Below are 13758 nucleotides of genomic sequence, written 5' to 3'. Positions count from 1 at the left end.
ATTTTTAAGTTATCTAAAACATTCATTGGTGTACTAATCTTAAAAATTAAATGCCAGTAACTTCTAAGGTCACCTCACATAAAAGTTAAGAGCACTAAAGAAACTGTCACAACTCCCCTTTTCAAAAAATGTAACTAAATCAATTATATTATCAATGAACTGATTATTCAGACTTTGAGATTATTTTTCTTCTTCTGAGTTCACTGCTGCTAAGTCACTTCAGTCGTGTTGGACTCTGTGCGACCCCACAGCCCGCAGCCCACCAGGCTCCCCCATTCCTGGGATTCTCCAGGCAAGAACACTGGAGTGGGTTGCCATTTCTACTTATCACCAAAGACTGGCAGAGGAACAAAAAAAAAGTCAAACTAAATCACACACAAAACATTACTATTATCTCTGATAAAAGATTTGATGGGAAAGGAAGTTGTAAACTAACGACTGAACTGAGGGCTTGGTGTAACTGCTAACATTTAATTATTCATATTTTCCCTCAATATTATGAATAATGGAAAACGACACATTTCAGTAATTAAGCATTTTAGTCTATAAATTCTACTTTTACGATTTATCTGAATTTCTACTTCTGCATTCTTTAATGAAGGTGTATTTAAAACTTGATCAGATCAGATCAGATCAGATCAGTCGCTCAGTCGTGTCTGACTCTTTGCGACCCCATGAATCACAGCACGCCAGGCCTCCCTGTCCATCACCAACTCCCAGAGTTCACTCAGACTCACATCCATCGAGACAGTGATGCCATCCAGCCATCTCATCCTCTGTCGTCCCCTTCTGCTCCTGCCCCCATCCCCTCCCAGCATCAGAGTCTTTTCCAATGAGTCAACTCTTCGCATGAGGTGGCCAAAGTATTGGAGTTTCAGCTTTAGCATCATTCCTTCCAAAGAAATCCCAGGGCTGATCTCCTTCAGAATGGACTGGTTGGATCTCCTTGCAGTCCAAGGGACTCTCAAGAGTCTTCTCCAACACCACAGTTCAAAAGCATCAATTCTTCGGCGCTCAGCGTTCTTCACAGTCCAACTCTCACAGCCATACATGACCACAGGAAAAACCATGGCCTTGACTAGACGAACCTTTGTTGGCAAAGTGATGTCTCTGCTTTTGAATATGCTATCTAGGTTGGTCATAACTTTCCTTCCAAGGAGTAAGCGTCTTTTAATTTCATGGCTGCAGTCACCATCTGCAGTGATTTTGGAGCCCCCCAAAATAAAGTCTGACACTGTTTCCACTGTTTCCCCATCTATTTCCCATGAAGTGATGGGACCAGATGCCATGATCTTCGTTTTCTGAATGTTGAGCTTTAAGCCAACTTTTTCACTCTCCACTTGCACTTTCATCAAGAGGCTTTTTAATTCCTCTTCACTTTCTGCCATAAGGATGGTGTCATCTGCATATCTGAGGTTATTGATATTTCTCCCAGCAATCTTGATTCCAGCTTGTGTTTCTTCCAGTTCAGCGTTTCTCATGATGTACTCTGCATAGAAGTTAAATAAACAGGGTGACAATATACAGCCTTGACGTACTCCTTTTCCTATTTGGAATCAGTCTGTTGTTCCATGTCCAGTTCTAACTGTTGCTTCCTGACCTACATACAAATTTCTCAAGAGGCAGATCAGGTGGTCTGGTATTCCCATCTCTTTCAGAATTTTCCACAGTTTATTGTGATCCACACAGTCAAAGGCTTTGGCATAGTCAATAAAGCAGAAATATGTTTTTCTGGAACTCTCTTACTTTTTCGATGATCCAGCGGATGTTGGCAATTTGATCTCTGGTTCCTCTGCCTTTTCTAAAACCAGCTTGAACATCAGGAAGTTCACGGTTCACGTATTGCTGAAGCCTGGCTTGGAGAATTTTGAGCAGTACTTTACTAGCGTGTGAGATGAGTGCAATTGTGTGGTAGTTTGAGCATTCTTTGGCATTGCCTTTCTTTGGGATTGGACTGAAAACTGACCTTTTCCAGTCCTGTGGCCACTGCTGAGTTTTCCAAATTTGCTGGCATATTGAGTGAACCACTTTCACAGCATCATCTTTCAGGATTTGGAATAGCTCAATTGGAATTCTATCACCTCCACTAGCTTTGTTCGTAGTGATGCTTTCTAAGGCCCACTTGACTTCACATTCCAGATGTCTGGCTCTAGGTCAGTGATTACACCATCGTGATTATCTGGGTCATGAAGCTCTTTTTTGTACAGTTCTTCTGTGTATTCTTGCCATCTCTTAATATCTTCTGCTTCTGTCCATACCATTTCTGTCCTTTATCGAGCTCATCTTTGCATGAAATGTTCCTTTGGTATCTCTAATTTTCTTGAAGAGATCTCTAGTCTTTCCCATTCTGTTGTTGTCCTCTATTTCTTTGCACTGATCGCTGCAGAAGGCTTTCTTATCTCTTCTTGCTATTCTTTGGAACTCTGCATTCAGATGTTTATATCTTTCCTTTTCTCCTTTGCTTTTCACTTCTCTTCTTTTCACAGCTATTTGTAAGGTCTCCCCAGACAGCCATTTTGCTTTTTTGCATTTCTTTTCCACGGGGATGGTTTTGATCCCTGTCTCCTGTACAAATCTCACGAACCTCAGTCCATAGTTCATCAGGCACTCTATCTATCAGATCTAGGCCCTTAAATCTATTTCTCACTTCCACTGTATAATCATAAGGGATTTGATTTAGGTCATACCTGAATGGTCTAGTGGTTTTCCCTACTTTCTTCAATTTAAGTCTGAATTTGGCAATAAGGACCACAGTCAGCTCCTGGTCTTGTTTTTGCTGACTGTATAGAGCTTCTCCATCTTCGGCTGCAAAGAATATAATCAATCTGATTTCTGTGTTGAATATCTGGTTATGTCCATGTATAGTAAAACTTGATAAAATATTCTAGAAAAATCTCAAATTACCTAGAATGCTTACTTATATAAAACAATCTGTAGGCCAAGTTTATTATTAAAAATATTACTCATCCTTATTTCCACCTTAAATACTAATTATTGAGAATATATTTTTTCTAATTAGCTACTGGAATGCATTTTCCCCATTAATTTGATAGCCAAAATGTTTGACCAGCTGGAAAATATTAAAAACCACCACATGCATTCACTGTGACTGCTAGAAAACACCTCTGAGGAGGAAGGGGGAGGGGCGGGGAGAAACATTGTGTTTCCAATTAGCGACTTGTAGCTAAAAATATGAACCAGAGTTATACTGCAAAAAAAAAAAAAAAAGGAAAAAAAATGTGGTCTAAACAACTAACAACAACCTACAAAACAATTACAGAAAAGAAAAATCTGGGATCAAGACTTTTTGATGAAGCACAGAAGTCCAAATCAGCAGTGTCTCACATCTTGAGGAGTTTTCCCTTAGAACATAGAAAGAACAAAGAACATACCCTTTGAAATGTAGTAGCAGTGTCTGGGATTCCAGCTTTTTCAGGAGCAAGGTCATTTTCTGACCTAGCTACCATAGCATAATCACTTTCTTTAAAGCATAAAAAGAAAAGCATTTAAAATACTGCTTTTTGTTGTTTTCAAGAGTGAATTATACATATCCAACTGGCAGGAGAGTCAGCCTCATCATTTTAATAATTCACATTTAAAACATATCATTGAAAAATGTTTATAGCTTAGAAAAGTGAAGTGGGAGGGACCTACTGTTTTACATCTTCATTCAAAATCATCATCTAAGTATCACAAACTAGTGAAATTCCACTTTTGCTAGCTGATTTCTATTCACCCTGAGCTGTTTATTTGCAAAATTAGCATAACTGTCCTGTCTCACAAAAATTGTCCTATCTTACAGAACTGCAGGATAGTCAGAAGAGATAACGTAAATAAAAATACTTTGAAAATTAATGTCCAACATTAATCATTACCATTCTTTGCATGTTTAACAACATGCAGGACTATAATACTTCTTTCTTATTGGGAAGACATTCAATCCTGGGGGTGGGGGGAGTTGGTAACAAGAAATAGATATGATTGCAGGATAACTGGCAACACTTCCGAAGGCTTCACTGTTAACACAATATTTACTGAATACAGAATGTACCCAAGTTACAAAGGTCCTATAAATCTAAACCACCGTCTTTGCCTCAGTCCCCTCCATTTCTTCCCTTCACTCTTATAGGAACCAGTGTTTACAGGAATGGGAAGTGCGAGTGAAGATCTCAGAGAAACCAGGAAGTTCAAAAGTACTGCTAGAAGAAATTGTGAAAGGAAGTGGAAAACCAAAGAGCATCCCTATTTCCACCTAGGATAGGTGATGCTTTTGAACTGTGGTGTTGGAGAAGACTCTTGAGAGTCCCTTGGACTGCAAGGAGAACAAACCAGTCAATCCTAAGGAAATCAGTCCTGAATATTCATTGGAAGGACTGATGCTGAAGCTCCAATACTTTGGCCACCCGATACGAAGAGCCACCTCATTGGAAAAGACCCTGATGCTGGGAAAGAATGAGGGCAGGAGGAGAAGGGGATGACAAAGGATGAGATGGTTGGATGCCATCACCGACTCGATGGACATGAGTTTGAACAAGCTCTGGGAGATGGTGAAGGACAGGGAAGCCTGGCATTATGCAGTCCATGGGGTCACAAAGAGTCAGACACAAATGAGCGACTGAACAACAACAACAACACATCAACTGCAGACATCTCTCTACCCAGGAAAATAAGGCAAAGGTTAAAAGTTAACAAACAGGAGCTTTGACCTGGGATAAAATAGGTATAGCAAAGTTCACTTAAAGGAAAAAAGACTGATCTTGGTACCTAGCTTTAATCTCTAAAGCCAATCCAATAAAGATAAAATGCCAATTGCATAATACTGACAAACCCACTCACTTTCACTCACAAAGGTACTAGTTTTATCAAGCTACCTATTCCTTCTGCTCACCTATTTTCCACTAATCCAATGCTCCACTCTACCTGTGACACTAACCAATCCCACTTACCAATGCATCTGCTATATCCAATTCATCCCCAAAGACCCACCCATTCATTATATTTCATCCACCACTGTTTCTTCTCACTTGTTAAGGAAGAATAAATTATTACACCAGGGAATCTCTGTACTAATGACCTTAAGGTAAGCTAGGAAGGAGAAAGCTGGAGGTGAATGGGGTGGATCTGGGGCTGAGAAGAAATGTTCAAACCACCTGTCATTTGGGTAGATAAGCATATTTTAAAAGAGTGATTTTTTTTTTTAAAAACCACACAAATTGTTAATAGTACTGCTAATAACTAGAACCCTAACAACAGACTGGTTCCAAATAGGAAAAGGAGTACAACAAGGCTGTATATTGTCACCCTGCTTATTTAACTTATATGCAGAGTACATCATGAGAAATGCTGGGATGGAAGAAAAACAAGCTGGAATCAAGATTGCCGGGAGAAGTATCAATAACCTCAGATATGCAGATGACACCACCCTTATGGCAGAAAGTGAAGAGGAACTAAAAAGCCTCTTGATGAAAATGAAAGAGGAGAGTGAAAAAGTTGGTTTAAAGCTCAACATTCAGAAAATGAAGATCATGGCATCTGGTCCCATCACTTCATGGGAAATAGATGGGGAAACAGTGGAAACAGTGTCAGACTTTATATTTTTGGGCTCCAAAATCACTGCAGATGGTGACTGCAGCCATGAAATTAAAAGACGCTTACTCCTTGGAAGGAAAGTTATGACCAACCTAGATAGCATATTCAAAAGCAGAGATATCACTTTGCCAACAAAGGTTCATCTAGTCAAGGCTATGGTTTTTCCTGTGGTCATGTATGGCTGTGAGAGTTGGACTGTGAAGAACGCTGAGCGCCGAAGAATTGATGCTTTTGAACTGTGGTGTTGGAGAAGACTCTTGAGAGTCCCTTGGACTGCAAGGAGATCCAACCAGTCCATTCTAAAGGAGGTCAGTCCTGGGTGTTCTTTGGAAGGAATGATGCTAAAGCTGAAACTCCAATACTTTGGCCACCTCATGCAAAGAGTTGACTCACTGGAAAAGACTCTGATGCTGGGTGGGATTGAGGGCAGGAGGAGAAGGGGACGACAGAGGATGAGATGGCTGGATGGCATCACCGACTTGATGGACATGAGTTTGGGTGGACTCCGGGAGTTGGTGATGGACAGGGAGGCCTGGCGTGCTGTGATTCATGGGTTTGCAAAGAGTTGGACACGACTGAGCGACTGAACTGAACTGAATAACTAGAAAAATAATTTCCTCAGTCTCCCAATTTAAACAAAGACGTTCAAAAACATATTTAAAAGAGGACTATGGATATTAAGTTCATCCATGTCTAGTCTTTGCAGTTCAAGATTGATGCCAGAAAGAACACTTTTACCTCTTCTCTTGAGCCTACTTAGGAACCAGGATGCCTGCTTCTGAGAAAATGGGTTTGAATACAGCTTTACATTCTATTTATTGGTTCTCTAAAGAGTTTGACCTGTGGTTCATAAGAATGCTCACGGTTCAATGAGTTTTTACTGGAACAGTCTATTACAATTAGTAGTGGTCAAGTACATTTTATACAGGTATGGCTTCCTCTGTATAGGCTGCCTACTGGAAAACATTAAAGTTTCCTGTCAGTACTTTCCAAAATTTTTATGGTTCATCCTAGGCCTTAAAAAAAATTCTTATCCTCCCCCCTGCCTTTATTTTAAAAATTTTAGGGATTAGGGTCCTGTGGATAAAGTAAAACCTTTTCTGCTCTGTAGCCTATTTGTGCAATTAAAATAAAGTTCTCCTTGGGGCATCATCAGAATTTAGTAACCAGAGCTTTGAATAGGATAAACTAATCTTAAAATGCTTTAAACTCTTAAACCATTCAAATGATTTAAAAATAAAAATTCAAGCCAGGAAATTTTAATTTAATCATTTCACAAACTCACAAGCTTACTACATAATATTCTAATTTAGAAAGATAAACATTTCTTGAAAAGTACACAAAATATCTTAAGAGAAATTTTACTCTGATTTTTAAAAACACATTACTTCAAAACCAATACAATATTGTAAAGTTAAAAAATAAATAAAATAAAACAAACAAGAAAAGGAAAAAAAATACATTACTTATGTTATTGTTATATATTGAAACACATACCAAAATTGGCTAAAGCATTAAAAGATTAACCACCTCAGTTAAACTCAAAGATTAATTAGGCATATTTAGAAAGATTAATCAGGCATATATTTATTATTATATTATACCATATAATATTAACAAGCATGAGCACCAAAAACAAACATTAACACAAACATTATATAAACTACTATATGAACTATCAGTTTATATATCCTAAATATTTTTTCAACATTCTTATTTTTAGCAAGACAAACACATTTGTAACTTAACTATTTTAGTTATTTGAATTCTGAGATTTTTATGAGATTTTAAAAAATAGAACATAATAAAGACCCGTACAACTATTTAATCTTTATGTTTCTTTTCCCATTTATCAAAGGCTGCAAAAGAAAGATAAACTTTCCTATTAAACTTCTGAACTGTTTTCCCAAATTAGAATGAAAAGTCCAAACATTCTTTCTGCTATCTACAGAAATAATTTTTGGTAGAAGCCAGATTATTTATTTGTGAGTTGATGAATCAAGGTACTTTTAAGTCACTTCAGCTAGCTCGTGATGACATAGGGTCTAAAATCATATTTGTATATATTTCTTAAATGGTAACTCAATCTTGAAATTTATTCTAGCTGATATGACCCATGGATGGCCATTGGATGCCAGTGATGTAATGCATTCAATCTTCAAGACAATGACTAACAATGGAACTGATAAAATTAGCATGAGAGAAATATTACCTAAACATGTTCCTGTTAAATTCTGTATGTTTAAAATGTTTGGAGACAAAAAGGTTTTGTGAACTTAAAACCAATTGACCCTAATGGAATGCCAAGCTGAAACTGTCAGACAGCTGCAGCTGGTAATAAAATGCTAAGATCTGAAGGGCTTTAGCAGAACCTGATTATATGGTAATCCTAGTATCTGAGCAGGCAAAAGAGCTAGAAAAATAACTGATAGGCTGGTTGCTATAGTAACCAAGATAAATTTGTATAGGACTGGGGAAAAACATTGGGGTTGCCATCAGGTATGAGGCCCACATTATGTCTTATGCAGTTTTTCCACAATTTTGAATCACGAGATGACAGACTAATACAAAGGCTGCTCAGTCTGAAATAAGAGAACAGATAAGATTCTACTCTGAAGAGTAAGGAAAGCACCCAATTAAAGGTTTAGCTTGTTAGCAGAAGAATATCTGACAGCAAGGGTGGAACAAACCTTGTGAAAGTTTGTAGAAATTAGCTTAGCTATGGGTAGAAAACAAAAATGTAGGTTAATTAGCAATTCAAGTTAAATATCAGTAGGGCATCATAAAGTACCTACAATTTTCATTACTTTTAATTAATTCTTATAGACTATTAATCTCTCACAGAAAGGGTTGTTTAATTCACTGTATAGGTGTGTATCTAAAACAATACGAAATACTGTGATTCGTCTGATCTCAGTTATCCATGTCCCAGTAAGCAGTCTGAGAACCTGGTCTCTCTCTCTTGGCTTCAGGGGCTACCTTCACCACCTACTCCATCACCACCACCACCCTGTCCTCCACCTACATACCCCAGGAAGTAATTACCAGAATTGCAGGCAGAGTTTGAGGAGGAAACAAACAGCATCTTCAAGGTTCTTGCCTGGCAAATTCACCTGACTTTGTCAAAATCTAAACAATGAACTGAAAAGAACACAAGGACTGTCATGTACTGTGAAGGTTATGCAGGTCTCAAATAACAACAATTAGAAGTTACTTTTTTTTCTGTAGGACCATCACTGAACTGTCAACATGCTAAAACTATCTAGGTTTTTAACATTTTTAAAGATCAAATTTTATCTACCCTACTTTTTGAAGTAGGTTACCCCAAGAACAAAATAAAGTTTTCAGTTTTAAGAGTTTGTACAGATTCAAATTGAGTCCCCAAACTGCAGTACTGCTTCGGACTGTCCTACTTCCATGAGTCACCAAACTGACAGTTGGAGGCCACTAAATTTAGAGCTTGAATTTACTAATTAATATGCAAAAGGTCCCCTCCCACCTCTACATGATGTTACATGGTGTGATAAAAAAGCATATGTAAATATATTTCTATCAATCCACAAAGCCAATGGCAATCAAATATAATCCATAATTCATCTATACCCATGAACAGCCATTTTTAATAAGGTTGTTAAATAACAGCTTATTTTTAATAGGGCTCTTAAATAACCCATACCACGCAAATAATTTTTAATTGAAATGCATCAATTTTCAATTCAGAGAGAAATGTTTCTGATGTCCAAGTGAAAAACAGTTTTCAACAAAGGCAGTTAGGCAACTTTTTATTTTTTAGACCAAACAACTCTTTGGGACAGTTTGATCTCAGTTCTTATGACTTAAAAATCAAGATTTGGGTTATTACTCCAATCTAAAATAATAGACTGCAATTGACACTAAACTAACAAAACAAATAACCATCCCTGTTCTTATATTAGCTGTTTTGTCACCGTTTTTTCATCCAGACTTGGAGAAAATTAGTGGGCAAAAGTGAGGATCCTAGAACATTCCATGTCCTCTGACAGCAAGACATAAAAGAAACAGAATCATGGTAGATGTAGTTGACTATCTCGGGAGTCCTGCTAACAGAGTATGTGCCAGAAACCTACAGCAGGGATAACTGCCAATACTTTCGTTCCTTCTACAGACAAGGCATCATGGTATAAATGAGGAATCAGGAGACTTGGGTTCTAGTTCTGAGTTTGCCGCTAATCAGCAATGTGTCACTTCCCCTCTCTGAGCATAGTTTCTCTTTCAGTTAAATGGAAGGGCTGGGCCAAATGATCTTCTGTCCCTTCCTACTCTAAAAATCTTACCATTTCTTCCAATAAAAAACATGAAGAATGCTCAAAACATCACGTTTGTTTTTACAACATGTTCTCAGTGCCAGCCTTTAGTATGTGTATGCATAATCCACACAAAATAGCACAAACATTCATTTCACATATAATTTACCCAGTAAATATCTAGTTTCAAATCTACAGGTCTTAAATCATGTACCAAATACCATCAAGTCTGTTAAAACTCTCCTCAAATTAAAGATGAGGAAATGAAATGACTCACAGTCCAGGGCTTTTTTGTACTATACCAAACTTCCTCCTCCCTTTCCTGCTTTATCAAAAGATAGCATGATAGCAGAATATAATTCTAGATAGTGAAACTGATCTGGATTCAAGTCCTAACTTTGCCATTAGTTTGCTGTGTCACCTTGGACAAGTCACTTTCCTTTCTCAGGGCTTTGGCTTTCACATTTTACATGAAGGAGTTAAACTAGATGTCCCTTCCAGTTGTAACATGCTATGATCTTATAACAGCCCTATCTGACAAAACAAAATACACATTCTTGAAAGAGAAAGTGGGTATTTCTAGCCAAGAGAATTGAAGTTTGGGCTACTAGTTTTAAATATATGCATCAGTTCAACTTAGCAAGTTGGTCCTAAAGCATTTGACTCAAGTATCTCTTGGAGGAAATTACCTTGAATACACACACACACACACACACACACACACACACACACACACACACCCAGTATGGGGTAGCTATGATGTACTAGAAAAAAATACTGGAGTAGGAGTCCAAAGAACTGGTTTCAAATCCCAGCTGTCACTTACAAGCTGTGTCCCCTAGGCCAATTTATTAACCTCTCTGAGCCTAAGGTTCTTCATTAAAATGGAGAAAAGAATAAGGAAATCTGACCTAAAATATCAATCAAAATAAATCATTGTAACTGTGATGTACACTGCAAAGCTGGACAAGTGGAGATGATCTCCCACTGTGGAAAAGTAGCTGCATTCAAATCAAGTCTTCCTATAAAAAACTGGACTGATTTTTTAACTTTATTAACTCTGATTTAAGAGTAGAACAACAAAGCTGAAGACACCATTGGAAGGGGAAAAGAAGAAAGAAATCAGCTTTAGGAAATGGATTGTTTATCTGGATTCTGCTAATTAACAAAACATGAGATAACTCTCAACAGCCTACTCAGTTTACTACAATCTGGTGAAATGTTCTGTGTACTCTAGAACATGCAATGCAAGGAACATTTCTTAAAGTGCCCAAACCGGGTCGGTTAACCTCTTAGAGTGCATATGGTGTAAATCTCTGAGTGTGTCTCAAGGGAGAGAAGATACTTCTAATAACCAATATCTGATGATACCATATGTTTTCACAAATCAAGATTTCTCACTCATTTCTAGGTTGTTAGTTACCCAGCCAAGTTTCCTCACAGTACCTTATGCAAATAACAAAAACTGTCACAAAGGACAGAGGAAATGTTAATAATGCCAACCTTGTGCAGTCCTCTCAGTACTGCTAGTTCTTTTCAGATTAAATTCTCCAGTAGAGTTGAATTTCCTTCGAAATCCCCTCAGTAATGCAGGATGGAGCCTTGAAATTCATAGACTGACAGTAGTTTTACCCATAGAGCTCAACATCCTCAATATTTGGGCAGGTTAGAGTTAAATTCAGAAGGCTGGGTCCTAAGAGATGTTTTTACTTTTCACCTAGCATATCAAAGGATCAAAATGCTTGAGAAGTTTATTATTCCAGGAGGGAAGAAGTGACTAGCAATTCTATCAAAATGACTCATTCAGTTTAGATAAGTTAAATAACTCCAAGTTGTGCATACTTCCTCCCAAAGTAAGCACCCTGTGAAGTTAAATTTGCTAATTACAAGAAAGGAAGGAGAAGGGAATGAACACTGGAGTTCTTTCTGCCAGGTACTGGATTACTAGGCAGTTTACACAGGTCCTGATGTAGCCGTTATTCAAAATTAAATGTTACATTCATTGAAAAGAAACAATACTCACACAGCTCTAAATTTATTAAATCATATGATTACTTTAAGGGGAATACCAGGAAGACAAAATTTAATTTCAGAGGACTCCTATATACTTGGAAATCCAAGTGAATTTTCTATCCTCTACCATCTAGCTGTGAATTTGTTCCATATATTGAACTTAAAGGAGATTCAATGCCATCTCAAGTTTGGCCATTGCCACCTTCAAATCCCATACTAGCGATTTGAAGGTTGGTGGAAACACACTCATTAACGACCCACCAACGTACATTTTCTCTGCTTTTGTTGCTGTAACTTTTGGGGTACATATTATATATGATACCTATTCAGTTTTAGAACGACTTCTAGAATGTACAGATAATAGTAATTTGCATTAAGGTATTTCTTCCACGGGTAAGCTTGCAAATTGAAGGCAGCTGACTTTTGGAACCATATTAGTGACTTTTACAGTAACATGACAAATTTTACCCATTTTCAAGTTCTCATAGCACGAAAATGTATTTCACTGCCTCTAGTGCCACACAAGACCAGTAGAAGAGTTCGGTGAACTCGCTTTAAACATTATTCCAACTGGGAAGAGTCGGGAGTGGGTCAGTAGAAGTCCCAGGCAAAGCGAAGCCTTCCAACTACTGTAGTTCCTACTCAGAATCTCCCTATTAATCACCACTAAAACATTTTGCAGAATTAGATAAAGAGCACCAAGCTGTGGCTCTCCTTCCAACCACAGATTACTCAGCACTTGTTTGTATCGCTGCAGTCCGTTGTACACATTTCTGTACGGCAACTCTTTTAAGACCGCAGTCTCGCTAATGGTAAAGGACCTCGTCTTCGATTTCCTCTGCCTCATGGCAAGGTGGTATTTTAATAAAACACCGCGGATCTAGAGTACATCAGCTAGAGGACTTTCCTAAGTAAACACCCAGTCTTCCCCCTCCCCGCGCTCCGCTCCTTTTCTTTTTGTGCAACCAAAAGAGGACGGCGAATACGGAGTAGAGACACCTCTGAATCGGATAGGTAAGTTAGCGGCAAAAGAAGAAAAAAACAACCGTCAGTGCAATTCCTGTTACCGCTCCTTTAATCTATGGCCCCCAAGGCCAAAACGGATGTTTCAAGGTAAGCTCTGAAACCCTCAAATACACATCTCCGGCTCTCGAGCTCGTAAACTGTCCCACCTCGCAGAAAGCTGGACAAGAGAAAGAGGCTCCGAGAGAAGCCCGGGGGCCGTTTACCAGGGCCAAGAGGGAGGTTTGCCCGAGGTGGGCGATTGCCCTCCCGGAACTCACTCTGAAGTAGCCGAGGGAGACGGAGAGGGGCTGCGGCGGCGGGACCTGGAAGGGGTGTAGGGGGTACGGCACAGGGGAAGCCAGGAGACGGGGACGCCTGGCTTCTGGGCCAGGGCTCCGGTTACTTACCCGATAGGGTCGCCGCCCTCTAGGTGCACATCTTCAGGGGCATCAAAGAATTCCTCCGTGTCGCTTTCCGACGCCATTTATAGGACACACCCGCGGGTGAGGGGGCCGGCGCCGCCTGGAGGGAGGGTGACTCTCGTCTCCTCCTCGTCGTCCTCCACCCCGGCGAACCGTGGGGAGGTGGGTCCCGGAGAGGATGAGGAGGGAGCAGACGATCTGAAGAGAGGAGCTGGACAGGGGGCCGCCGGCAACTGCCAGACTGAGGCAATAACCAGCAGAGCGGCCGTCTGAGGAGGCGGCGGTGGATCCAGGGACTGTTGCTGCCGCCGCTCCCGGCGATAGGTGTGTGAAAAGAGCGAAAGAGGCGGTGGCTCTCCTCAGTGGGGGAGGGCGGGCGCGCGGACGACAGCAGCTCCAATATCTCCCGCAGCGGCAATTACAGCTGCTGGGAGAGCTAGTTGCCC

The 13758-nt window shown here is 39.4% G+C and overlaps 1 protein-coding gene across 1 annotated transcript in view; it reads right to left on the bottom strand.

Moving 5' to 3' along the window:
• Positions 1-13732, bottom strand: part of WDR44 (WD repeat domain 44) — a 93148-nt gene extending 79416 nt beyond the window's left edge. The window contains 1 exon segment of the mRNA NM_174774.2: positions 13298-13732. Coding sequence (NP_777199.1) covers positions 13298-13374 — 77 coding nt within the window. The 5' untranslated portion in view covers positions 13375-13732.
• Positions 13733-13758: the final 26 nt, after the last annotated feature.

This window comes from Bos taurus, chromosome X (genome assembly GCF_002263795.3).
Source record: "Bos taurus isolate L1 Dominette 01449 registration number 42190680 breed Hereford chromosome X, ARS-UCD2.0, whole genome shotgun sequence".
In the NCBI taxonomy this organism is placed as follows: domain Eukaryota; kingdom Metazoa; phylum Chordata; class Mammalia; order Artiodactyla; family Bovidae; genus Bos; species Bos taurus.
Note: the sequence above shows the minus strand (reverse complement) of the source record. Positions and strands in the feature narration are given on the sequence as shown.